Consider the following 27922-nt stretch of genomic DNA (forward strand, 5'->3'; position numbering starts at 1 on the left):
ATAGCAAGTGGCAGGCAACACTCATTATTTCTCATTGTTTATAAGCTGATTTTTAATACCCAGACAACGCCAGGAAGCACAGCTCGTTATTCTATAGAGCTAACGATATGTTGAGCTAAATCTATATTGTCATATCCAATTCCTCAAATACGATTGTGTGAGGTGCATTCTTTTAATGCTATGAAAATGATCAACTGTTGCACTATTCCTGAAGGGTAATTGGTTTCATAAACTAGTTGATAAGAGCTAATGGGTTTTTAATTCCTATTAGGCAGATTTCGGAAGGAGCCTCCTTTAATCAGCCATTTTGTTACGTACAAGGCTCAAGCCAGATAGAATATCGCTAAAAATATTTAAAAATTTGTGTTTTCTTGATGTGACGCTTGATGTGCCACAGGAGCAGCTGTTGTATGCACAAGCATAGCAATAGTCTATGGTGTCCGGCCTCCAAAGATATAAATATAGCATGAGAGAGTTCTGATGGCCTGGCGAAAATACCATTTAAGCTGAACTTCGACCCACATAATCCTCCAATCAGAACCAACCTGATAATCCTACTTCCAATCAACCTCCAAAACAATCATAGGTTTTCTTTTTCAATGAATTGAATTACGCCTAGTTGGATTTCTTATCCGGTCATTTCAGTTCTTTGCAACTTCAGATGGTGTTTTGTCAGCAGTCCTGTCGCACCTGTATTTATCTCCGTGCTGGTCGCTGTTGGGGTCTTTGCTGAGTGTTTTTATTTGTCACTATCTATAAGTTGTTACTAGCTATGAGTGTCACTACCTATGGAATGTCACTAGTTGGGAATATTTCACCGGCTGTGAGTTGTCACTAGCTACATGTTGCTACCAGCTGTGAGTTGTCACTAGCTACATGTTGCCACCAGCTGTGAGTTGTCACTAGCTACATGTTGCCACCAGCTGTGAGTTGTCACTACCAACTGTATGTGTCATCATTAGCTAAAAGTTGTCACTTGGTGTGAGTTGACACTTGCTATCAGTTGTCACTAGTAATGACTGTTACAACCCTGGGTTCTAGTTTGTTCTTTTTCATTCTCATTTAAGCACTTGTCTCGCTTTGACAATCTTTGTTTTGTTTCCTCTGCAAACTTGTTGATCATCTCATTCGCATTAGATTGGATTACTAGAGTTTATATCCTGTGTTTTCTTTGGTTGGCGCTTCACTGGTAAATCACACAGGTGCAAGAAGTGCAGAATGTTTCCGTCGTCTCCGGTATGGTAAGCTAGCAATAAGGAGTTAAACAAATTTGGAGGAGAAGAAACACCAGCAATCACTCAAAAGTAGCTAACATTGGAGAACAAAATGATATGATGATCTGTACACGTATACTTATGATTGTTAAGTAAAGACAAATGCAAATACACAAAATGATATGATGATCTGTACACGTATACCTATGATTGTTAAGTAAAGACAAATGCAAATATACAAAATGATATGATGATCTGTACACGTATCTTTATGATTGTTAAGTAAAGACAAATGCAAATATACAAAATGATATAATGATCTGTACACGTATACTTATGATTGTTAAGTAAAGACAAATGCAAATATACGAAATGATATAATGATCTGTACACGTATACTTATGATTGTTAAGTAAAGACAAATGCAAATATAAGAAATGATATGATGATCTGTACACGTATACTTATGATTGTTAAGTAAAGGCAAATGCAAATATACGAAATGATATAATGATCTGTACACGTATACGTATGATTGTTAAGTAAAGACAAATGCAAATATAAGAAATGATATGATGATCTGTACATGTATCCTTATGATTGTTAAGTAAAGACAAATGCAAATATACAAAATGATATGATGATCCGTACATGTATACTTATGATTGTTAAGTAAAAACAAATGCAAATATACAAAATGATATGATGATCTGTACATGTATCCTTATGATTGTTAAGTGAAGACAAGTGCAAATACACAAAATGATATGATGATCTGTACACGTATCCTTATGATTGTTAGGTAAAGACAAATGCAAATATACAAAATGATATGATGATCTGTACACGTATACTTATGATTGTTAAGTAAAGACAAAATCAGATACACAAAATGATATGATGATCTGTACATGTATACTTACATGTATGATTGTTAAGTAAAGACAAATGCAAATATACAAAATGATATGATGGTCTGTACATGTATACTTATGATTGTTAAGTAAAAACAAATGCAAATAAAAGTTCATCAGAAACTAAAATTGTTGAAGCAGGAAGCACGCAAGTTTATAAAATACAGCTGGTATAGCAGCAAATCGTGGACAATACCTATTGGTGCCTTAGCTAAGTAAAATTTAATTTGTAGTGGAATTTTTTAGTTACAATAGCCCTATGCTTTGGCCTCTCAACTTATGAACTAAAAAATTGTTAAACAGCAGAACAACCTGTTTATTAAACTTTTAAACTAATCAAATAGTTATACAATATTGAGTTGGACAAGCAATCACGTGTTTTGCAAATTGCAGTAAAACGAGAGTTGTCTACTCGGATTATTATGAATGAATAAACTTGAGATTTTGTGTTAAATTGTTTGTCATGCACATTTGCTTGTGCAACTTTAAGCTACAGTAAAAACTACAATGTACCAAGCTGTCTGCTTGGATGGAAAACATTTTTGATTTTGTGATTCATAGCTAGCAATATAATGTTGTATGGGACATATCTTGGATTTGTTCACTGAAATAAATTTACTAACTGGGCAGTAGCTGATTGTTTATGAAACAGGTTGGAAACATGGCTAATAGTTTAGATAACAGACATCGTTAGTTGACTATGAAAGTAACTAAAAAATTCAAATATTGAGGAAAGAGGGTAATCCATGTGTACACGTGGGTTAACCCGCCATGTTTCACCGACTAGACAGTGGAGGAGTGGTAGGCTGTAAGTTTATATGTACTTATTATGTACAGCATGGAAAGTATATTATAGGTTTAGAGTTTAACTCTGACGGTAATGAGGGCTCTGTGAAGATTATTGAATAACTTTAGAGTTAAAAACATCAAAAGTTAGTACGAAGTTATCAGTATTACTATTTGCCAGCAGCTTCTAAATATCTCTGACTTACCTAATTTACATAATTTCACTCAATTTTTTAAGCTTTTAGCAATAAAAATGTTTCAAGTAAATCTAAAATTAAAAGCATTTGAAAATATTTTACAGTTTGTCATAATCTATGTAGAGTTTAAGCTTGTCAAGACACTGCGTGGTTATAAAAAATATTTTAGATGGTGTCATGTGTGATTAAGACAAATCAGACATGATTTCAGTATATAGTACGGAGTACCCCTAATTATCTCCAGCTCTTCATGTTGAAAAGACTTTGTCTAGATTTGCAATGAACTGATTAAAACACAAACAATCAGTATAGAAAACTTCGTACATTAAATGAAACTACACTTAACAAGAATTCAAAGCCCTTGTATTGGGGATACAACTCCTAAAATTCCATTTGTTATTATTTAGTTCTTATAGTTCTATGTGCATAGAACTATAAGAACTTAAGGCTTAATTACATAGCGAATGGCATAAACGTCTTTTCTGCACGGCAAACATGGCTTTGTTTGAAAGACTAGTTCTGTGGCCTGTTCATCTTTCTGTTGCTTATGAAATATATTTAGCACTTGTTTATATCGGTCAGGACACTTTAAAATATTTGCTTGCCAACTATTAATACACGGTTTTCAGCAAAGCTAGAAAGTTGGAAAACGCACAGTAAATTGTACCTAATGTGACAAAAGATCAGCTTTTACAGGGTTTTAATTAGTTATGACCCTATTCAACAATCAAAGTTTTTTTTTAAACATAAAAGTAGAGAGCTGAAGTGAACAGGTTTTGTGTATAATAAAAAATATGTCTAAATCACTTTAAAACCTCTAATGTAAGCAGTCTAAATAATATAGTTATATTCCATCTTACGATCGGTAAATTCTTAGACTTCAACATTTTGTAATAAAATAACATGGTTTTACAAAAACATGGAAGAATCACATAGGTTTAAATAAAAACCAACTTTCAAATAACATGTTGTTAAAAAGCCGTTTCACCGCAAAAAGCTGGTAAACGTTGCAAAAAGCTGACAGGTAATGTGAAATAACACACAGACTTTTTAAACAATATAAAAATTGATATGTACATGTAATTGAGTATGCATTAGTTTGACTGATTTTAAAAATTTAATGAAATTCAAATTAAAACTATACACATGAAAATAAGCTTTTAATTGTTTTTTATTTTTACTCTTTTTTTCAAATATATTACAACTTTGCTAAATCTATATTATTGGAGTGGGGTTTCAATTTGTTAAATGAGGAGTTGTATGCACAACACAGGGCCTCGCCCTCTTCGCTGCGGCGGGGAAGCTATTGTCACGTGATGAGTTTCTAACAAATCTTAAACCGGTAGAGCGGCTGTGGCTGACTAGTAGTCCACGTATTCTGGGCAAAGACGGCTACATTTTTCGAGAAAGGCCACCATGGCTGACCTCTATCAAGATGAGTACATGGCGCAAGAAAATGAGTGGGAGCGAGAGGGTTTGCTGGATCCAGAGTGGGAAAAACAGCAAAGAAAAGTAGGTGACTTGACTTTCATAAATTATGTATGAATGACCTTTTCTTCCCGGAAGTGCTACGCTTGCTACACATTTGGCATCACACAATTAGTGAAATTCATTATTTGCTTATGTAGACAGTAATGGTGCCATATGAGCATGTGTTTAAGCATATAGCAGTTATTTCATTGTTTAAATTAAATCTGGTATTACAGGACCGCATTGTTTCGTATGCATGAAACCATGTGGTGATACACTTTTTAGCTCCGTCGATCATCAGTGCAATTTTAAATGAGTAATATATTCTAATTTTTCTTACGCTGATTTGTTATTATAAAAAAAACATTGAATATATGACTCTCCAATCTCTTAAATTCAGATTTAACAATATGGATGACAAGTCTATATTTCGATGATATGAAGGGCCATGAAGTATGTAGTGCAGTAATAAACTCTACGAATGATACAAAGCAGTCCTCCAATCTTTTAGCAAATGCAGCAGGCTATATTTTTGTAAGGTACACGCATTTAGTTCACTGTAGTGTCCTTGCTGTTGTTTTCCTAATAATTTATTTACATATACGGCAACAATTATAATATTGATGTTAACTCCGATCAGATCTTGGTGTAGTGCTCGAGTGAAGGTTCAATCTATTAAAAATAAAGTATTAATTATAGTCATATCTATTAGGAATGGTCTATAAAACCATTTGTTAAGAACCATTTTATCAGGTAAACTGTAACTTAGTATAATTAAGAGGCAGCCAATGATTTTGTATAGCGTTTCGATTACCTAACAAGGAAGTTTGACACACAGCAGCAGGTCTGGAGATTGCTCACTCAGCCATAGCAAGCTGCAGCTAGTAAATTTTCATTGACTCCATTCTCATGCACTCTCGCATCTAATAAGCGATCATTGCAAGACTCGCCGTATTTACACTGTGCTAAGTATAAATACTTTTTTGCATTGATGATTTGCATGAATAATTGTAATGTTGTTTTGATAAGAGGTGCTGCTGCTGCATGGATAGATATGGTTGCTACGCCACTATGTACAACCAAAAACCTGTGTAAGCCTACAGCGATGTTTACACTGTACAAATTTTAATGGGTCCGGACTGCCTAATCCTATTGTACGGCAAGAGCATATTGATTTTTCCAGAGACATCAAAAATCAAGCCAGAAAGCAGTGCAATCAGTAAACATTCGACAAAATCTCTGTGCTGCTGCCTGCTCTACTATCAAGAATTTAATGTTGGGCGTCAGCAAGTCAAAACAATACCTTGATTGTCACAAAACATCTTTTCTCCAGTATTATTAATATTGCAGAAGGTTTTACTATTTGGAACATCTGTGCAAGCCCAAACCTGTAGACTTCTAAATCAGTGACACGGTTACAATAGCAGACAAACTTAATACGCAAAAGTAATCATGGACCCTTGGGCTAGTCTTAAATTAGCAGGTTTTTATCACTTACAACCAGCTATTGCTATTAGCAGTTGATGTACAGTAAGCTAGCCATATATTGCAGATGCACTGCAACCGTATATGACATGATCTCAAAACCTACTGTACTACTGGATGAACTATTCACGCAAACTGTTTCTGAAGATAAATCTTGTCAATTAGATAGTTTCACCACCATTAATGTAAAATACATTGCAGAACAAAACTTTTGACCTTGACTGAAACTTGCAGGCATGTGTGCGGGACATTTCATCTTTGTCTTAGTGTTGCTTAAATGGGAATCGTATACAATATGTAAATACTTAGGAAATATCTGTCGGAGTTGAGTGGAGGCTTGATTTTTGACAGGTGTATTTAAATGGATGGATAACTACAGCTGGCTATAGGCAGATGCTAATTGTTATGAAAATAATGTTGATCTAATTCTGTTGTGGTAGAGATGCAGTAGAAAGAATGAGCTGAACAGTAATGCGAAGGTGAACTCTTTGTGAGCCAACTCAACCAGTTTGACTGCACACTATTATATATATTGATCATCAACTCAGTCTCTAAATGTTCCCTTTTATAAGGCTGCCTAACAACAAACTCATTCAGAAGAACAAATAAAAGGCTTATTGGTCAGAAAAATCTTAATTTATGAACTCTCCTGGATCCCCTCCTTCAGATATCTCATGAATGCCGAGGGAAAAATGATTCTGAGATATCTGACTAGGCTAATTATAATACAGCCCTATGAATTACTAAGGAAAAAGAGTGACTTAAAATTGCTTTATGGATTATTCTATAATTTATCCCTTAGTTGCTAAATATTCAGTCGAGCCTTCTGTAACAGCACAGATTAAATTCTGGTAGTTTACAGTTTTCGAAGATTTACAATAGTTTTCAATTTAACGTTTCAATCTCCTTGAAGTTTTTGTAGCTTCCTAACATATTTATAAATCCTGTAAGGTTATTATTTATACTTGTGAAAGTCAGGAATGACACAAGTGATCTGGTTGACAAGCATTCTATCTATAGTGATTTATAAAAGTGACTGCAACATAAAAAGTCTTGTTACCTTTAATAGTAATCTAAATTGCAGTTAAAATTCAATATAAACCTTTTACTAATTGTTTAAATGACACTCCATTCTGGCTGCAGCCGGTATGGCCGAAATTGGTGTTTCGAAAAATGCCATTACAAGATATGAATTGCTTTCAGTAAACTGTCCTGCGCCTCGTCACATTTTTAATCATTCAATTGTAAAAAATAGTTTCCTTGAAAAAGTCTGAACGTGTTTATTTTGCACAAATGTATCCCAGTTATTTGCTTCTTGACTTCAGAGAATTTTTAGCCAAATGGACATAGGAATTAGGCATGATTTGTTGTCACTGTTCAATACAAAAGATTGGTTAGCTTAAAAATCTCATTTATATGGAAGACATTCGCCTTAAAACTCCACAACCTTTTCTTGTGTCACGAAGAGTTTCACTATCTGAAGTTTCAGATGGATCGCATGTAACAACACTTTAAATATGCCTTTTTGGCCGATAGGAGTTGAATGCATTGTTACCGTCAGTGAAGCATTAGACTTACTATATCGCGATTCCTCAAATGTAAAACCTTGCATTACAATTGGAATAACTAACTTTATTCAATTAGGTTTACCTAAAATCAACTACAACAGAATGTTGCAACAAGTCGATTGTGGCAACTCTCAAAATACCTTGTCCTGTGAGCATGTAGGCAATCATGGTTCACTCCCACTTCCTATAACCATGACAGTTCTTGGCAGGTGGATTGCAACTTTTGACAAGGTTAAATATGAATAATTGTCATATTTTGAGTCAGAATGTCATATTTTTAATGAATGTGAACATATTTATGGAATTATGTTGCTTGAGTGAAATCCATACTAATAGAACCAAGATAACAATCATTCATATAAGTAATGGCTTCTAACAAATTGCAAAATGAACATGACTATCTGCTCTACTACTCAATAAATACTTGTCAAACTCGACCTGCAATAACACATGCATTTCTTCTTGAAACCTCAGCAGTATCATTTGTAAAATTGATCCTGAAATTAGCTATTGCCTCGCAGGACAGGTACAATGGCTACAGGAGCTCACAATATTTTTGTGTTGTAGTTGTAGCCTTTTGACAGCCACAGCTGAAGTTGGCTAGCATAATGCGATTGCAACAATTACTGTAGGCTTGGAGCCTGTCAGTATATTAGCTGACTATCAGGCTATATGATATGTGTGGCTTTCGGCAGCCTTGCAGAATTCCTCTTACGCTTATCCTGTGCACAGGTAGTTTATAGGCATGCTAGCATGAGATACTGCATACCTGCCTTATCTAGATGAGTGTATCTAACATCAGTCTTGCCTATTCAGCCTGTCGACGAGGACAGCCAAGTATCTGTTTGTCGTAAATGCCTCTTTGTCACTGGTGTATATGATGGTGTAGTCTACATGCTGGCAACACCAGCAGGTAACCTTCTTCCTTTTGATGTTGCCTCTGTGAAAGGCTCCCTGAACATGAACTTGTGACTAGGTCTGTAAACCTGGCCTGTAGACCTGCCGAAATGTGAAAGCAACTAACAGAGCATTTGCCAGCTTCAAGATCATATGACAAAGTTATACTATAAAACCATCCTTTTGAGACTATCGACATGTATCTGCTATTGTTTGATCTTTAGGGACTGGCTATAATTATTATTGTTGGATACACTGACTAAACTAGTCGCTGTGACTAAACTAGTCGCTGTCTGAACTAGTCTCTGTCTGAACTAGTCACTGTCTGAACTGGTCGCTGTCGGAACTAGTCGCTGTCGGAACTATCCGCTGTCTAAATTAGTCGCCGGCTGAACTGGCCATCTACGAATACTTAATGATTAGCACTTGTGACTTGGACAGGATTAGGGTATACTTGCAAGGAAGAAGCAGCTGCAAAATTCAGATCGTGCTAAGTCCAAGAGAATCAGTTCTTTGTGTGAAGGGGACCGGATAGTGTAGATGGCCCGATAAATACTTGACCGCTATCTATATAACCACAATCATGTCATACAGTAGGAAATAAAAGCCATTGCAGTTTCCTCACATTAAACCTTAGCTTTATTCTGTATCCAGTTTCCGCTCTCATCGGGTCAATCTGAAATATCTACTGAATTGGTCCATCAGCTACAACAAAGAACTTTATGAAAGGCTTCCAAAGAGTGAGATGGAATAATAATTATAAGTTGGCTCAAAGTACTGTGATAAATGATGGGTACTGCATCTCAGGGATGCGCTGAACTACTGAACTGTTGAAAGCTGATGCAGGTTGATAGTAATGTACAATGCATTCTTGACATGCATTGTAGACATGCGTGAGCAAGCAGAGAACAATGTTGACATCTCGGCTTTACATTGATAAGTCCTTACGTGCGGACTAACATTCTCCTAATAAGGCATTCGTTCAAGCTTGAGCGGGCCTGATAGAAGAGGCGTTATATGCCCTTAGATTCTGTTGTCATGGTTGGCTTGTGCGTGCGGTTACGCAGGTAGATTTTGGTTCTATGCCTACCAGTATAGTAACCAATGAAACATAGGATTGTTGAGATGGTGCGTTTTAAAATTACATCAACGTAAACTCGCAATGCTATGAACAGAAAGGTCTGATAGCCTGAATATATGCTCAAGTAGGAGGTACACATTATGCTTTCATGGTTTACCATAGCAATAGTCCTGGTCGTACAAAAAAGGGATGGGGGCAACTGCAGATACAGGTTGATCAGCCAGATAAATTAACTGCCAGATATGTTAACTTATCTTACTAACATTGTTGGATTCAAATACTGAATGGTTTAACTCCTTCAGACATCACTGATATGATGCAATTCTCAAGTACCAGATATCCACGGCGGCGTGATGATTTGATTTTTGTACCTATCAGAAGAGAGGTACACAAATAAAATAGGACCACATGCACCCACACACACCCCACAAAACTTTTGAACGCCATGGCGCACTATTTCCCAACCCTTCCCTTAGAGTGGCAGTCCTTCCCTCACAGTTCCCAGCCATAATGGCTTTTCATGTGCAATAGTAAAGCGAGTTACAAGCGTCGATCCATTGTAAGCTGAGTTCAGATTACCACATTCACACTATCAAATGATATGCAATAAATCTGCAAATTAATAAATTATGTAACAATAATCTATGAAATGCTACAAATAATTATTCAAGAACAAGTGGTATGAAAAAACCACATTTATAATGCATTCAGAAACAAAAATTGACATTTTTAAAACAAAAATATTGGCATCGTTTGCTCGGCCAGTTGTGTTTTAATTGTTGTTTCTGTTTGGGACCATTTCATATCTTCTGGCTGTTCAATACCTTCTACAATGTCTTCTGACCTCAACTCTTCTTCTGCACAGTTGAGCTAGTCAATATTAGTGTCCAACAATTTTTTAGCAAAGCAAAACTTTACGCGACGCCATTTTTAATAGAAACTTCTAGCGGAAATAAAGATAAACCGCCTGTAATCAGAATAGCCTCGAAATGTTAGCCTAGAAATGACCTTTACATTTTCCAATGTAAAGGCAAACATTTTCCTACATACATCGAAGTATCAAGACCACTATAAAAAAGGAACTACTATTAGCTAGATACATTTACTAATTATTTTTATGGTGTTGCAATTAGTTTCTAACAAAAAAACTATATTTGGAGTTGGAAAATAGACTTCGATACAAACAGAAACAACGAACTAATTGTTATTAATGTAATTGAGTCAGTAATAGTCTGGTTTTGTGGACACCTCCATTGATAACTTGCTATTATGGGTTGGTAAAGATTAAGAATGTCAAATAGTATCAGTCAAATAGAAGCGGCGTTCAAATAAAGGGTGACGGTCTATTTTTCAACCTTTCTACCGTAATGGCGCTCAAATAGAGGAAGCTTTCAAATAAAGGTTTCATAAAGCGTTCAAATACAGGTTTTATGGTGTATATATATACATACAATATATATATATATATATATTGATATATATTATATATATACATCAATAATACAATAATAGGGTGAGTGTTCACCCACCATCTGGTTGCTTAGAAAGCATTGGCTGTTTGTTAAAGGTTGGTTAAAGTTTGCACTGTTAACCAGTCTGTTTGTTAAAGTGTGCAGTGTTAACCAGTCTGTTTGTTAAAGTGTGCAGTGTTAACCAGTCTGTTTGTTAAAGTGTGCAGTGTTAACCAGTCTGTTTGTTAAAGTGTGCAGTGTTAACCAGTCTGTTTGTTAAAGTGTGCAGTGTTAACCAGTCTGTTTGTTAAAGCATGCACTGTTAACCAGTCTGTTTGTTAAAGTGTGCAGTGTTAACCAGTCTGTTTGTTAAAGTGTGCAGTGTTAACCAGTCTGTTTGTTAAAGTGTGCAGTGTTAACCAGTCTGTTTGTTAAAGTGTGCAGTGTTAACCAGTCTGTTTGTTAAAGTGTGCAGTGTTAACCAGTCTGTTTGTTAAAGTGTGCAGTGTTAACCAGTCTGTTTGTTAAAGTGTGCAGTGTTAACCAGTCTGTTTGTTAAAGTGTGCAGTGTTAACCAGTCTGTCGATTTCCTTTGCAGACCTTTACCGCATGGTGCAATTCTCACCTGAGGAAAGCTGGTACAAGCATTGAGAATATCGATGAGGACTTCAGAAACGGCCTGAAGCTAATGCTGTTACTAGAGGTAATCATAGACATGGTGATTAAACTGAAGGTGCCCCGAAGGAGTCGGGCGCTCTTGCCTAAAGTAAAGTTGAGATGCAAGCATTTATGGGTATCATATCATGATTAGAGCAGCTAGAGGAGTGAGAAAAGATTAACATGTTTTAAAGGCAATAAAAGTATTGAATCCCGCTGAATCTGAATGTTCTTCTCTCCTGTATGGTTACTACTATGTTTATAGCGGTCATAGTTGCTACCTATTCTTTTAGTCAGCATATATTAGTACTAGCATCAACGAGTGCCTCATGTCTCCTATTGATTAACAGAAAAAAATTCGCTGCCGTGAAAGCTGTCTGTAGTATTATTGACTAGTGGCTAAATTTGAGCAATTTAAATAATTTTTTGCTAATTCCGGCAATAGGCGACATAATAAAAAGGAATGAAGTGCTGTCAGTGGCATTTCCATGAGTGACAGGTTATCGGGTATGCGTTAGCCTTTAAATTCTAAATTTATGAAAGCTGTTAGCTGACAGCGCACTTTTTATTGCATTAAAAGTAGCGGATAACATTACAGAGTGAGGTGTGAATAATATTCTTGAATAATTTTGATCAAATATCAGTTTTTATTACCATTTTCAAGTCATAAAATTGGATAGAAACCAGAAATGGAAACAGCTCTGGCGCCATGTAGTTATATTAAAACCACTCATTCTTTGAACTAGGTTATCTAAATATTTTCTGTTCGAAATCCTTATTCATGAAAGCAAAACATGTATTAGTATGCTTTAAACAAATGACTTCCAAGAATAGCAAATTTTACAAAAAGTTATGTAAATTTTCAAATGTAAATGTCAATATTTTATTTGGTTGGCCTTGTAGATAGTATAAACACTGCGTGTTAGATGCTGATGTTAGCCATTGTCATGCCGGGTGGTTTAGATCGAGTTTCACATAACAATAACTCTTGCTGCTCACCAAAGTATCGGTCTATAGCTTTCTATCGATATTCTTGGTATTTCCCTTGACTCATTGATAAGTAAAACTCTACTTTGCAGAAATACGATTTTCATTGATGCAAAATATGAAAATTTACTAGGTTTTATAATGAAAATAGTTCTTATAGTCAGGATTAGGCCAGCATGGCAATGAGTTGAAAGTTGTCATGGAAGGAATAAAATGATTCAATAGTAGTTTATAAGATAGACTCTATTACTAGCCATTGCATTACTAACCACTGCATTACTAGTCACTGCATTACTAGCCACTGCATTACTAGCCACTGCATTACTAGCCGCTCCATTACTAGCCACTCCATTACTAGCCACTCCATTACTAGCCACTCCATTACTAGCCACTCCATTACTAGCCACTCCATTACTAGTCACTCCATTACTAGTCACTGCATTACTAGCCACTGCATTACTAGCCACTGCATTACTAGCCACTGCATTACTAGCCATTGCATTACTAGCCACTGCATTACTAGCCATTGCATTACTAGCCACTCCATTACTAGCCACTCCATTACTAGCCACTCCATTACTAGCCACTCCATTACTAGCCACTCCATTACTAGCCACTCCATTACTAGCCACTCCATTACTAGCCACTCCATTATTAGCTGTCTAATTCGTCACTAAAGTTAACAATCCAGGAATTTCTATAACTTCTCAAGTGTCAGGCTCCAAATTCTATAGGATCATCCATACAGGAGCTGGTTCTTTATGGTCTCCTTATTAGCTCTTTCCCTCTGTGCAACTAGGCCACATGATTATTTTATTTGTAATGTTCATTGTGTATACAGCAGATTCAAGCGGTCGTCTATATCGACAAGTTTCTCGCTCCAACGTCGAAAGCTTGAACGTTTTATTTTTTACATACAAAGATTATCTCCTATGCTCATCCTTTTGTGATAGTCGTATCATATCCATGCCGTTACTATTATAGCCCTGTTAAGTTTAAACGTTGACTTGCAACAAAATTCGCATTACAGTTATTTGGTATCTATAGATTCACCATGTCTTACACTGCTGTGTTGTAGGTGCAAAATATGTGAAAATGTAATTACAAGCTCTTAAAAGCTAAAAAACGAACAGTTAATCGCAGCCATTACGAAAACGCCTTAGATCGGAATATTCATGTCACATAGGTCCACGCTTCAATAGCCACTATTAAATTATTAGAAACTACTGGAAATGAAAGATTTTCTTGCCAGAGCTATTGTTACTGTCAAATTAAATGTGTAGACCACTATTCTTCAAGTGTTTTTATTGTAAATTACTCCTTGTTTCCATGGGGAGGTTAATCCTCAAGTTTATATCATCTGCAAGATGCAAACTTCAAAACCGAAAAGCGAGTTTTGTTATTCGCAAATCGAATGCTCAACGCTTGTGAACGACGGAAATAACACTTGTGAATGATACACAAGAGAATGCCACACAAGCTATTCCATTTTAAACATTTTCCACACTTCAGTCATCGCTACTTTGAAAGTGTACTGGTAAGATACAGGATTGCGCCGCTATAACCTCTGGCATGAAATTCCTTATCTTTTGTATCAAAACACCCGCGTTAATCCGCAACGTGCGAATGTTCATTGAAATACTCATTAAACGGTAACTCCATGTGGGCACAATTCCAAATCCATGTCAACAAAGTGAATGTAGAGCCATTATTCTCACTCCCCATTTTTTGACCAAATTACCTGCCTTTCAATTGGGATCACAAATTGAACTGGCATGCATTCATTCATAAAAATTTCATTATAAATTCAAATGCAGCATTGTGGAACATTTTAGAAAATATTTCGTCTGATATGGCATGCTGCTGGATAGGATGCTGTTGATGTGTACTCAATGGGAGTATTCTTATGTTACGTAGGTGATATCTGGGGAGGTTCTTCCTCGACCCGAGAGAGGAAAAATGAGGGTGCATAAGATAGCCAATGTGAACAAAGCCCTCGAGTTCATTGAGAGCAAAGGAGTTCGTCTCGTCTGCATTGGAGCCGAAGGTAGTTCAACTAACACTGGTTTACCTCTACAGCTTCCCATCTTGTCATTCGTTTCTACTTGCATGTCAAATAACCGAGTCTGCAACCGCCATGCTCCTAAGCAGTGTGTTGTCGAAAGCACCAAGCGTGACCTATTTGCACTTTACAATTCAAATTTATTCTGTAGGCCTAGAGGCTAGTTAAGTATTCCAGTTGCATACCTTACCTTATGGGGACCTGTATTCTTTACATACCTTTTTTACACAATTCAATGTTTAAGAGATGGTTCATATAAACGGACTAATCTTGACAATGATCTCTTTGCAATCTATCGATTCTTTGTACGCACGGTATTTGGGAGTGTTGTTTAGGTGTCTGCATTTCAAAATTGCTCTGTCAGTCTGGTTATACAGATCCAGTTAATATTTCAGGAATACCGGTATCATCAAAGTTGGTCTAAACGGTTCCAATAAGTTGTTAAACGATTGGATTCAATTGCGCCTGTTCAATAATTTTAACTATAATAAGAGTCGTGTCTGGCTGTCCAAAGCCACAGTTGGATGATAGGAAAATGATTGCATCGTATGGGGTTCGGAACTCCCGACTTTCAGCATGGTAGACGGCACACTGACATTTGCGCTAATCAACTGCCCACCTGCATTCCAGAATAATTGTACTTGTAGCTATTACACCTGATGATCTGTCACGGCACACGGCCTGTCAGGGTACTTGCATTCATAATGTAAATTGTTCATTTATTTGCTGTCAAAAATTCATCTCACAAGTGTGGTCTCAGTTACGCTTGTGTTACTGTTGCAAATGGGAGCACTTCTGGCGCACGTTAGGCTGAAGCTCTGCAAGAATACCGTGTGATTTCTCTTCTGAGCATAGCATGTGAGCCTGTGAGAGAGGTGAAGGCAATGGATAGCTTTATGGTTCTCATCCATAACGCCTGGTTCCCATATCGATTGCGAGACCCCGGCGAAGTCCAAGGAGTGGTTTACAATACCCAAAGGTTAAGGTTGGAGCATGCTGAAAAAATATGAAATCAATTTACTTGCGAGTCCACCGGCATTGGTGTGACAGCTCGGGCTTGCATATCCATGTGTAGTAGTAGCTGATATTTAGGATTTGTGACTTACAAAATTGACTAGTTAGTTGTCACTGAGTATGTTTAAAATGAAGCTCGAAACTAACTAAAAGATTGAGTTCTAATTATGAAAACCTCTAAAATAAATACCATTTAGAAGAGCAATTGTTTCAAAAATAGAATTAATAAAATCGGTTACTCAAAAAGTATAACACTCTGTTTAAGTATCATAAATATGGCTTGATAATAGTTTAGATAATTTCTTGTGTTTGAAGCTTTCAGCTTTGAAGCTTGCTTCAAGAAATTAGTACTAGAGTGTCACTACGCACCCATCCCCCTCTCCCCGTATCGCCCCCCCCCCTCGTATCGCCCCCCCTTTCCCCGTATCGCCTCCCCTCGTATCACCCCTAGTGTGCGCATCAGCATTTACCAAACACCAACACATCAAAGAGGAGACAAAACTGAAGTGCAATGCTAATGGTTTGTTTTAGGAACCACCCCTAAGCCTAAGAGTAGTTGCTACACAGAGTTTTAGCTACATTTCTATGAGTAATCACTCACTGATGTTTGCATGAGCTGTTGGCAGGTTTGGGAGGTGATAAAAGTGTTTGAGGTCTTTGTGATTTACACCTATAACATTTGAGTGGTTATTTACTCATACCATTTACTCCAATCTGGAAATATGTGATGTTGAGTTTGACGGTTGGAATGTGTTAGTTAAAAACTTGTTTCGTGATATAATTCACCAATATGTTTCTTTTGTGTTAATATATGAGAGCCTTACAGCATTTTCACAGCCACTGTAAAACAAATTTTTGTCTTTTAACAATGCTTCGTTCATGGTCATGGTGGAACATCTGGTGTATCAAGTTGGCTATACTAAGTGAGATCGATTTAAAGGTGAACTTACACCATTGAAGTGATACAAATGAAAATAATATCAATATAAAGCTAAGACATCAAGCTTCAAACTGATGTAATTTCTGTCTTCCTAGACCAACCTAGTCTAGAGATAATAGTTTAAATGAAATCCTTTTTTGACATGCTCAGGTTCAAGCGGATGCGCGATTATGACGTCTATTACAGTTGCATTTCGGCAAAGAAACGCACAGACTAGAGATGCATAACACCGCAACTTGATAGCAATAGCCGATATCAATAACGAGAGAGACATGCAGCCACGCAGCTAGTGACATCATTTTGGCACATATTTTTCTTCTGAGCATTTTAACCGGGATCAAGTTTTGCCGATTTTAATCTAAACATCCTGGCTATCCGATCACCTCAAACATAAAAAACAATCACAAATGATGGAAAAATACTTTCTGATAAAATCTACTAAAATTTTGCGTAAGTTAGAATATTTCATTCATAGCCCAAAAGCCAAGCTAACAATTGCTTTCAAGTAACTTGCTGCATAAATATCTGTTCATCACCGTCATGTAAATCTAGGGGATAGCTGGCAAATGGAATAGTGATCTCAACTTGAAAATCAGCCTCATGTGGAAGCAGATAAAGAGGCTACGCGAACCACGTCTTGAAATGGTGTTTTTTACACTCATTTTCTAATTGTTGTTCTAGAGATCGTTGATGGGAACTTGAAGATGACCCTTGGTATGATCTGGACCATTATCCTCCGGTTTGCTATCCAAGACATCAGCGTTGAAGGTAGGATTCAGTGGTATATGGTCAAAGTGGCATGTACAGTGGCATAGATGCTATGTTAGATGATGAACTGTTACTGTCAGAGGACAAAACATTGATATCAGTGTAATTGTCCGAGTTATTGGGTTAGAAATCAGTGTCGAAGGGCTAGAAATCAGTGTCGAAGGGTTAGAAATCAGTGTCGAAGGGTTTGACATCGGTGTCGAAGGGTTTGGCGTCAGTGTAAAAGGGTTTGACATTGGTGTCGAAAAGTTTGACAACAGTATCGAAAGGTTTGACATCGGTGTCAAAGGGTTTGGCATCAGTGTCAAAGGGTTTGACATCGGTCTCAAAGGGTTTGACACCGGCGCTGAAGGATTTGACATCGACGCCGAAGGGTTTGACATTAAATCTGGTTATTGTCATGGATAGACACTTGAGCAAGGTTGTAATAGATTTGTTCGGCATGTGCATAAGGGAACCCATTAAAGTGGGCTGCAAAAAGGCGCATTGAAAGAGTTAAGGGGCTGGGATGATGTGTAAAACTCAGAAGTCAGTTGAAGGAGCTGGTTTTGGGTCAGGTTGAGGAGCCAGTTTCAGGAGAGCTGATGGATATGGCTAAGGGACAGGGGTGGATGCAATTCTGCAGAGCAACGCTGAGGGGAGGTCATGGATGAGGGAGGAGTAAAACCGTTAAAAGGGAGGAGCTGGTTTGAAAGGCAAGACTGAAGAGCAGGGGGAGGGTCAGAGCCAAGTACGGAGGAATATGGCTAAGTGGCAGGGATGAAGAACAGGCTTCAATATCAGTATGAATGCGCATACTAACGAAATACCAATAGCATGTGCTACAATGTGTTTAATTGTTGAGATGGAGATAAGCTGTTATCGTTACTTACCAGGCCTAATATATCAGTTTATTCTCAGCCATTTAGTGCCAGATGACTGAGATAACACAGACTATAATGGCATAGTTTGCTTGTTGCCTGTCATGGTCACACAGTATTGCCACACACTAACAGCATATTGGTAGTCTAGTATGAGGTGTTAAACATGATAGCAGTATACTTGCTGGAAAACAGTTTGTTATTTATGTTGGCAACATTGTATCAACATTTATATCTTCAAGGTATAGCATGAGTGAAACAGCCGTAGCGGGTTCAGAACTGTAAGGGGCTGACTACACACACTGGCGAACTGCGTCGTTTGCGTAACCGATGTAATGTAGATGCGTGTGTTTCAGTACTTCGCGGTTAAAAATGTTTGTTAAAAATTTAAGTAAACAAAACTTTGAAAAATGAAAATACATGAATATACATATAAAAAATACATTTACAAACATGTGACTTCCTTCTCACAACGAACCCAGTTAATCTCAATTGCGAATATTCAAACCAGATGAAGTCTGAACTACACACGTACAACGTACGGGTATTCTCCAACTCGAAATACTGGGACTGAAGCTGAAATATACACCGAAGGTCGATCAAGATAACTTCAATTTACTTACTTATTATATTATATATAATATAAACATGTTTAGAAACAGTTTAAGTGTTTTGGTGTTCAAGTTTGGTGAATACAGATACTTTAACAAGTGTTAGTTTCTATTTCATGGATTTGCACTTATCGTCGGTCCTCGGTGATGCGTGAGGGATTACTATATGGACAACGATATATTCACTTATAAGAGACGTGAAGGTTATTAGTGTTAATAAGTGTTAACAATGATATGTTCACTTATAAGAGACGTGAAGGTTATTAGTGTTAATAAGTGTTAACAACGATATATTCACTTATAAGAGACGTGAAGGTTATTAATGTTAATAAGTGTTAACAACGATATGTTCACTTATAAGAGACGTGAAGGTTATTAGTGTTAATAAGTGTTAACAATGATATGTTCACTTATAAGAGACGTGAAGGTTATTAGTGTTAATAAGTGTTAACAACGATATGTTCACTTATAAGAGACATGAAGGTTATTAGTGTTAATAACAGCTGTTCATAAACGTTCCTGGTAATTCTTTAGGCAATTAAACTTGCTAAATTCTTGAGTTAGATTCATGTTAAAACCCAGTATTTTTGCACAAGGCTGTTTTCATCATTATTGATTAACGACTTTCCTTTGACAAAAAATATAGCAATGCAAAAAACACCGCAGATGCGATTTCGAATTTTTTATGCTGCGTGTTAGATAATAAATATGCTGAAAAAAACCTAGCAAGGAAAATCGGAAGGAAATCAAGAACTTCACATGGCTGAGACCAATTCTCATTAGTCAATCTGTATGTTAACTTGATGCGTCGTTTAGTAGAGTCCGTGTGTACCACAACATCAACGTATCTACACCAGATGTCGGCTATGTATTTCATCGGTTTGTGTAGTCAGGCCTTTTCAGAGCAGTTATTCATCTTTTCTTGGTTAAGTTACACGGTGATCTCTATTTGTTGTGAGTGCACGCATCTGACATGGTGTTTCAGAACTGACCGCCAAAGAGGGCCTGCTCCTTTGGTGCCAACGTAAAACTGCACCATACAAAAACGTCAATGTGCAGAATTTCCACATAAGGTAGAGGAATGTGTCAGCTTGCGACAGACTTTGTGCTGCATTGTGTGCCAGTAATCTACATGTGGTCATCTTCTGCGTTCATATTAACAACGCTTCCATCTTTTCCTTTTTACGTTTCTGCACTCCCAAGCATGTGTTCCTGCCACTTGACAAAGCCTAGTTATAGTCCTACTTTGTCACATTCACCCGGTGTTCCCATGCTAACCTCTGTTGGTATCCTCGCTGTCGCTAGAACACGATGGTCCTCTTACTACGCCCTTCTCTTTTCAGATTTGTCTGCCAAAGAAGGTCTTCTCCTTTGGTGTCAGCGTAAAACACAACCTTATGACAATGTTAAGGTCAAAAACTTTCATACGAGGTATAGCAGTGCTTAAACTTTGGCTGTGCGCTACCAACTGCTCCTGATATGCTCCTGATATGCGTGGGTGTGCGTTACCGTTGTTACATGACAGAGTCGGACTCTCAACGAGCTGGTGCATGTCTGTAAATTCCCTGTGAAAGTAACGCTGAAAGTTATTCTTAGTTAAGACCTACCACCCAGCTTGTACCAAAATGGGCCGAAGATGGTGCATCTCATGTGGAAAACAGAAAAGGGCGCGTCTCACTGCTATTAAAAACTATTTTCTATTGGCCCGCGGGCTGTTTTGTATTGTCCTCTCAGTCGTCATGTTGGCTTTAAATTTACAAGTGGTTCGTGCCATGTAACATGTTTCCAACTAATAGCTTTGAATAAAGACTTTCCAGCTTATTCGGGCACTTGCTTTCCATGTAACAACGGTATATTCATGCATATCTGCGTGTCCAGTTGATTCTACTGATGAGTTGTGTGCATCATTTGTTGACACCCAACCCAGCTGCTTTCTCTCTTGCCATCCCCCTATTCACTGCCCCATGAGTCTCTCTCTAATTTTAACTCTCGGCTCCTGCCCCCATTTCATTGTACCTTTTCTCTTCTCTATCGACTTGCTGACTACTTCTTGCTGCCGATTCTCCGCTGATCACTCCTTATTGCTGACTTTTTTCCTATCCATCGACTCCGTGTCCTTCTATTACCTGCTTCATTCATCTTAGTAACCTGCTTGCTACACCCATATCCACTTCTGCTTCTTTGTTCTTGTGTCAGTATATCCCATCCCTTTCCGCTGGCTGTTTCATATACTCCTTGTTCCTGTGTCAGTTTCTCCCTTTCCACTGGCGGTTTCATACACTCCTTGTTACTGTGTTGGTATCTCCCATCCCTTTCCTCTGGCTGTTTCATACACTCCTTGTTACTGTCCACTTGCATTTCTTTCCTCATACCTCATAATGTCTACATCCTGCCTTCATTTCTCCAATGACCTCAACCATAAAGTTCTGTGGCACTTATACAATTCCTATGTCGCCTGTACAATTCCTGTACCAGCTGTACAATTTCTGTACCAGCTGTACAGTTCGTGCGCCCTCTTCCTTGCTCAATCATTGCATGTCACCATCCTTAGGCCACACCATAGTTCATACCCTTTAATCAATTGTTTACCAGTTTGCTTTGATTATCTCTCAGAAACACTCTGGTATGCCAACCATTTGAACACATTCTAGAAGCTTCTGCATGACTCATTGGATTTTGATACCCGTTGTTTATCTGATTCACAATTGTGTAGCAGTGAAACGGAAATGACCTGCATGAATGCTTATTGCTTTAAAGACTAGCTTCTTAGAGCCTAGCACTCATTCCATGCTGAATCATCATGGGCACTATGCAATATACATATTATATATATATTTTATAATATATATATATATTAAGTATATATGTTATAATATGTGTATATATTATAATATATAACGTGTTTCATATTATAATATGTGTATATATATTATAATATATATGTATTATATGATATAATACATGTATATTACATAAACGTATTATATTATATATTACATATATAATAATATATTATGTATATTATTAAATTATATATTACATTCCTCCTATCCAGTGCCTTCCCCATTTGTACAAGTCTATCCTGTATAATAGATTTCTATTACACTTATTAGATGCCTCGCACGAACTCTGGACCATTTAAATAGACTGTTAAAACCTCATTTGTGTTCCTTTCACGCATTTGTTATGATTTAAGACTTGACAGACACCTGTGTTGTGTTGTCACATTTTACACCTTATCTCTGTATATAGTCGCACCTTGCGCCTGGTAGACCCTATGAGCTAGCTGATTGGTGGCGTAATTAGCACTGCTGTGGCTTATTTCTCTCTACAACTTTGAATTATAGTATCGTGTAGTTTTCTCCCTCCCTATGGACTCCACTGCACCTATCGTCCAAACTCAATGATTATCTGGTGTGTTGTATTGTTGAAGTTGTCGTCTCAATGATTATCAGTGTTTTAACGCACTAACATATGCTTTGTCTTAGTTCTTTGCCATCGTATTGGCTTGCTAGCTTGCTCTATGCTTCCTGGGATAGTCCCACTAAATGCTGCTCGCTACACCAAAGCTTCTTAACAAACTACCACTGGTCTGGCATGGTAGGCAGTATCACATTGTACAATGAAGATTGATTGGACAACTCTGATGTTGATCTATTGGTCTGTCAACTCTCTTGGTTACTATCGAGAGGGTTGACACAAATTCCTGAAGCTTGCTGAAAACAATAGCTTGCCAGGAAGTCTGTTTATAACGTCTGCCGCTATCAGTACTGTAGAACTGTATGTATACCGTATATTGTTATCATATTTGGTTGGCTCCAGTTTTGTCATTGACCTTTTAACACCCGTTCAAAAGTTCACATTGAAATTGATGTTTCATATTGTATGATGACAGCTTGTTATGGATAAGTACTATCTGTATGTTTTTATAAACATTATAATGGTTTACTTGAATGACTAACTCTTTGGCGAATAGGAATGCGAATTCAACAGAGTTAACTAACCATCGATATGCAAGACGATTATTGCAGAACTTCCTCATTTTTGGAATGGTTTGTTAAACAGAGTGTTTTATTGCTAGTTAGCATAGTTATTATGTTCTTATCTACATCTATGAAGTGATGATGACAATTTCACTGATGTTTTCTTAGTTGGAAAGACGGGCTTGCATTCTGCGCCCTTATCCATCGGCACAGACCGGAGCTGATAGACTACCATAAATTGTCGAGGGTGAGATGGCTGCCCTAAGCTATGCCCTTACCATCGCCCGCTTCCTTTACACTACTCTACCTCTGTTTTAGGGCTATACTAACTTCTCATTTCTGTTCAGGTTTCAGGGAAGAGTTTCTATGTCATCGGTATCGGTGGTCTAGTATAAAGCAGCCTTTTTAGCCTTAGCTCATACATGTTAACTTCTGAGCGTTTCCTCAAGTGGAGTTTAGATTATAGAAGAACCTTTGGTACTAGATTAACTCATTTATCTGTACCTGTCAAGTGTTTTTCAAAGTCTCTTAATAATTTTGATGCAATAGCTCACTAGCTAAAGCTCTCTGTTTTCACGCGTCATTTCCTCAACACGTTTTCTCAATATGATGGTTGTAAACCTGTCACCCTTTTGAACATGGACTTGCACACAATTTTAATATATTTTATCAGAAAGTATCGGTATTTTTTATCATTTGCAATCGTTTTTGATGTTTCATGTAATCTGACCGCCAGGATGTTTCAAGATTAAAATTGAAAAAACTTGATCGAGGTTAAAATGCTCGGATCAAGTGAAAGAGCGATCTCGACGTCTATAATAGTTGCGTAAGAAAACGACAGAATAGAGACGCGTAACCGTTGCAACTTAAACTCAATAGCTGATATCAACGATAGCAATGATAACAACTAGTGATGTCAATTCTCACGTATCTTTCTTGTGCAATTATTAATCGCGATCAAGTTTTGTCGATTGTGATCTTGAAGCATCCTGGCAGTTAGATCACCTCAAACATTAAAAACAATCGCAATTGATCGTAAAATTCCGATACTTTCCAATAAAATCTACTAAAATTTGTGCAAGCTGATCTTGAAACACTATAAATGACAAAATGCGCTCCTATCGCCAATAGAACATGAGGTGTTGTAACAGGCGCTCAACTCGGATGAGCCAAGGTAGTTGCGAGAGGGACGCTGCTTGTATTTAGACCAACTCTTTACTGATGACTTGCTCTTTCCTGGTGGCAGCCTTTCCTTCTGCATGCTCATGGTGTTGGTTGATTGCATGGCCTGTGTTTCAGTTTCAAGGATGGGCTTGCTTTCTGTGCCCTCATTCATAGACATCGGCCCGAGCTTATAGAATATGAAAAATTGAGTAGGGTAAGTCTGTTGTGTAGTCTATGCATTGTGTTTTTAGGAGTCTGTTTTCGATAAATATGAAAAGGTAGCTGTTGTCATAGTGACTACTATAGGATCAGTTTGATATGACTGACAATTGAAAGTATGTTGTGATCGCAACTCTCATCCCCGCCTGCTAAATCCTGACTACGGTATAAAACAACCCTTAGGGGTGAAGGTGTAGTATTGCCAAAGATATCTGTCTGTGACTAGTCCCGTTCAGTTGGGAACACGACTCCAATGGAATATGTCTGTGACTAGCTCTGCTCAGTTAAAAACACGACTCGTAGGGGCTTTGTCTGTGACTAGCTCTGCTCAGTTGGGAACACGACCTAGTGGCTCTGTCTGTGACTTGCTCTTCTAGGTTGGAAACACAACTGCAAGAGGCTGTCTGTGACTAGCTCTGTTCAATTGGAAACACAAATCCAAGGTTCTCTGTCTCTGACTAGCTTTGCTCAGTTAGAAACACAATTCCAAGGGGCTCTGTCTCTGACTAGCTCTGCTCAGTTAGAAACACAACTCCAAGGGGCTCTGTCTGTGACTAGCTTTGCTCAGTTGGGAACACGACTCCAAGAAGCTGTCTTTGACTCGCTCTGCTCAGTTGGGAACATGACTCAAAAGTGTCTGTCGGTTTATACTAGCTCTGTTCAGTTGGAACACAACTCCAAGGGGTCTGTTCGTGACTAGCTATGTTCAGTTGAAACATGACTCTAAGAGGTCTGTCTGTGACCAGATTTGCTCAGTTGGGAACACTACTCCAAGGGGTTGTCTGTAACTAGCTCTGTCCATCTGGGAACACAACTCCAAGGTATCTCTGTGACTTGCTCTGCTCGGTTGGCAACATGACTCATTTAGCTGACTTGTTAATCTAGCATAGCTTTGGTCATTTCATGATAGTCTTAGTTACTCTGTGGTAGCCTTAATCACTCTATGCTGGTTCTACATGATAGTTTTATTGTGTACCCCTGTGTGATTCCATAGGACAGTAGAGCATGACTTCTAACCATGAAACTCATCGTGCATATGGGTGAGCGTGTGGGGGGTGCATTTGTACGTGTGAATGTGTGTTACGTGTGAATGTTTGAGTGTATGTGTTTGGAATGTATGAGTGAGTGTGAATGTTATTAATTTTGTTGCCCCTGGGATGGTTTTGCTAACCAAAGCTGTAGTTTTGGCAAAAAAATTCAAGTACCAGAATAAATTATTACCATGCCGAGGTATTGCGAGTCGTAAAGGAAATCTGTAAAAGGTAATCGATGATGATGCTTGCCATGCTAGCCACTGTTTGCTTGCTTAAACATTGTCTTATTGCTACTATTTTGATTTGAATTTGACCTCTCAGGAACTATTTTAAATGTGTAAATGTGAGACCAGGTGCTTGACTACTTGGTTCGTATACAAAAGCATTAATAAGATGCACTTAGCATTCATTCGCTGTAAGGACTGACAACTCTATGCTAGGTAGTTGGCTAACACTTCTGCATGCATATCTTACCTCTAATGCTCTGCATGCCCTTCCTGTTGATTCGTTGTAACGTCAGCTGGTGTCGCTGTTGAAATTGTACCTTGCTCTTACACTTTACCTAATTTCACTGATACTTCCGATCTTTTGTCACGAAATATTTTCTCAAATAATCATCTGTACAGCTCAATATGGTATCTCTGTGGTTAGACGCATGTTTACTTCATTGATTGTGATTTTTGCATTGGCTTTGGTTTTTGTTTTCTTGACTTTATTAATTTTTAAGATTAAAACCCATTTAGTAAAGATTGTGCAATAAATGTTTTTTTCACCGAGTATCTTGTGAATGACAGTTTATGTATTCACACCTAGCCTTCTCTTGTATTTGCACCCTTGTCTTTACGAGCATGCGCAATTTTAGGACAATCCAATGGAAAACCTAAACACAGCTTTCGATGTAGCGGAGAAGCACCTAGACATTCCTCGAATGTTGGATGCGGAAGGTACGTATCAGTGCAGTTCGAGATTCTCTAGACGTTGTTTGTTTCAATCTGCTGGCATTTGTCACTCACTAAGGCTGTTTATTGGCTATACTTGCTGGCCTTGACATTTGCATAATACTGCTAGAATTTCGTTAACACTCATAGCAAGAAGTCGGCCATTTTAATAAGCTAATTCATTACTTCCTCTCGATGGATTTGCCAGACAACAAATCGAGTAATATGTAAACTATTACCTGTTACTTGTTGACATGCGCTGAAATGTACTGACATCTGCTGACAAGACGAGTCTCCTCATTGCAGACATGGTAAACTCTGCAAAGCCGGATGAGAGATCGGTGATGACGTATGTGAGTGCGTACTATCATGCCTTTTCGGGGGCACAGCAGGCTGAGACGGCAGCCAACAGGATTTGCAAAGTGCTCAAGGTGAACCAGGAGAATGAGAGACTTATGGAGGAGTATGAAAGGCTGGCTAGCGACCTTCTTGAGTGGATTAACCGAACCAAGGTCGGGCATAGAACACTTAATAAAATTATCTAGTCATGGTTGTATCTTGAGTGCATTAACCGAACCAAGGTGGAGCCTGGATTAAACCGTATCAAGCTGGGGCATGGAAACACTTGTTAAAATTTAATATCTAGTGATTGTTGAGTCTTAAACGGATTTACTTCTGCTCGCTCTTTGATTGGCTAAAAAGATCTGATTTTTGCGTGTACAGTAGATTGAATCGTTGTATTGTGCTCACAACGGTAAGATACAGGTTTCAGACATTCACTCCTTTAAGTTTGGTTCTTGAGTCATGATAGCAAAGGGCAACAGCTGATAAAATATTACTAACATCATCCTTTAACGTCAGAGTTGTTTTTTGGAACTCAACGTATGTTAAGGACTTCCTTAACAACGTATGTTAAGGACGTCCCCTACTGGCTCTAAAACATTAAGCGGTGAATGCTAATACAGTTGTTTTGATGACCTTGGCAGCCATGGCTAGAAAACAGGACAACTGACAACACCCTGCCTGGCACAAGACGCAAGCTCGATGAGTTCCGAGATTACCGAAGAGTGCAGAAGCCTCCTCGGCTTGAGGACAAAGCACGACTCGAGACAACCTTCAACACTCTGCAGACGAGGTGAGATTTGTTAAAATAGAGCCATAGACATGGATTCATAGAAACAGTCATAGGCAGACAAGTAGCCATGGACTTTGAGACAGACATATAACCTCAGATGTAGAGACATAAGCTGTAAACCTATAGACATAGACATATGACGCTATATTTCCTAGACCTAGCTCCTAGCGCTGTCTGTAATGTCTCGCACATCTGCATGGTGTGTCTTTGCGTCATGCCGTTTAGCTGTATCAATATAAGAACATTCGTTGCAGACTACGGCTGAGTAACCGCCCTGCCTACCTGCCAACTGAAGGAAAGATGGTGTCGGATATTGCGAATGCGTGGAAGGGCCTTGAGCTTGCTGAGAAGGGCTTTGAGGATTGGCTGCTGACAGAGCTCCAGCGTCTTGAAAGACTTGAACACCTCGCAAAGAAGTTTAAGAACAAGTGCGACATTCACGAAGAATGGTCGACTGGTATGTCCTGCTCTTCCTTTTGATCCTCCC

General features: G+C 38.0%; 1 protein-coding gene across 3 annotated transcripts in view; it reads left to right on the forward strand.

Annotated features, from left to right (window-relative positions):
• Positions 1–4450: 4450 nt before the first annotated feature.
• LOC137396753 (alpha-actinin, sarcomeric-like) overlaps positions 4451–27922 on the forward strand; it is a 31406-nt gene continuing 7934 nt past the window's right edge. Inside the window, exons 1-10 of one of the 3 annotated variants that reach the window (XM_068083061.1) lie at positions 4451–4623; positions 11662–11766; positions 14625–14754; positions 17405–17491; positions 19948–20035; positions 23114–23192; positions 26225–26306; positions 26607–26812; positions 27287–27435; positions 27690–27892. In XM_068083061.1, the coding sequence (XP_067939162.1) occupies positions 4528–4623; positions 11662–11766; positions 14625–14754; positions 17405–17491; positions 19948–20035; positions 23114–23192; positions 26225–26306; positions 26607–26812; positions 27287–27435; positions 27690–27892 (1225 nt within the window). In that variant the 5' untranslated portion in view covers positions 4451–4527. Of the gene's footprint in view, positions 4624–11661; positions 11767–14624; positions 14755–17404; positions 17492–19947; positions 20036–20305; positions 20394–23113; positions 23193–24244; positions 24324–26224; positions 26307–26606; positions 26813–27286; positions 27436–27689; positions 27893–27922 lie in introns of all 3 variants that reach the window. The other 2 variants (XM_068083062.1, XM_068083063.1) reach the window with 2 other exon arrangements.

Source organism: Watersipora subatra, chromosome 5 (assembly GCF_963576615.1).
Source record: "Watersipora subatra chromosome 5, tzWatSuba1.1, whole genome shotgun sequence".
Classification (NCBI taxonomy): domain Eukaryota; kingdom Metazoa; phylum Bryozoa; class Gymnolaemata; order Cheilostomatida; family Watersiporidae; genus Watersipora; species Watersipora subatra.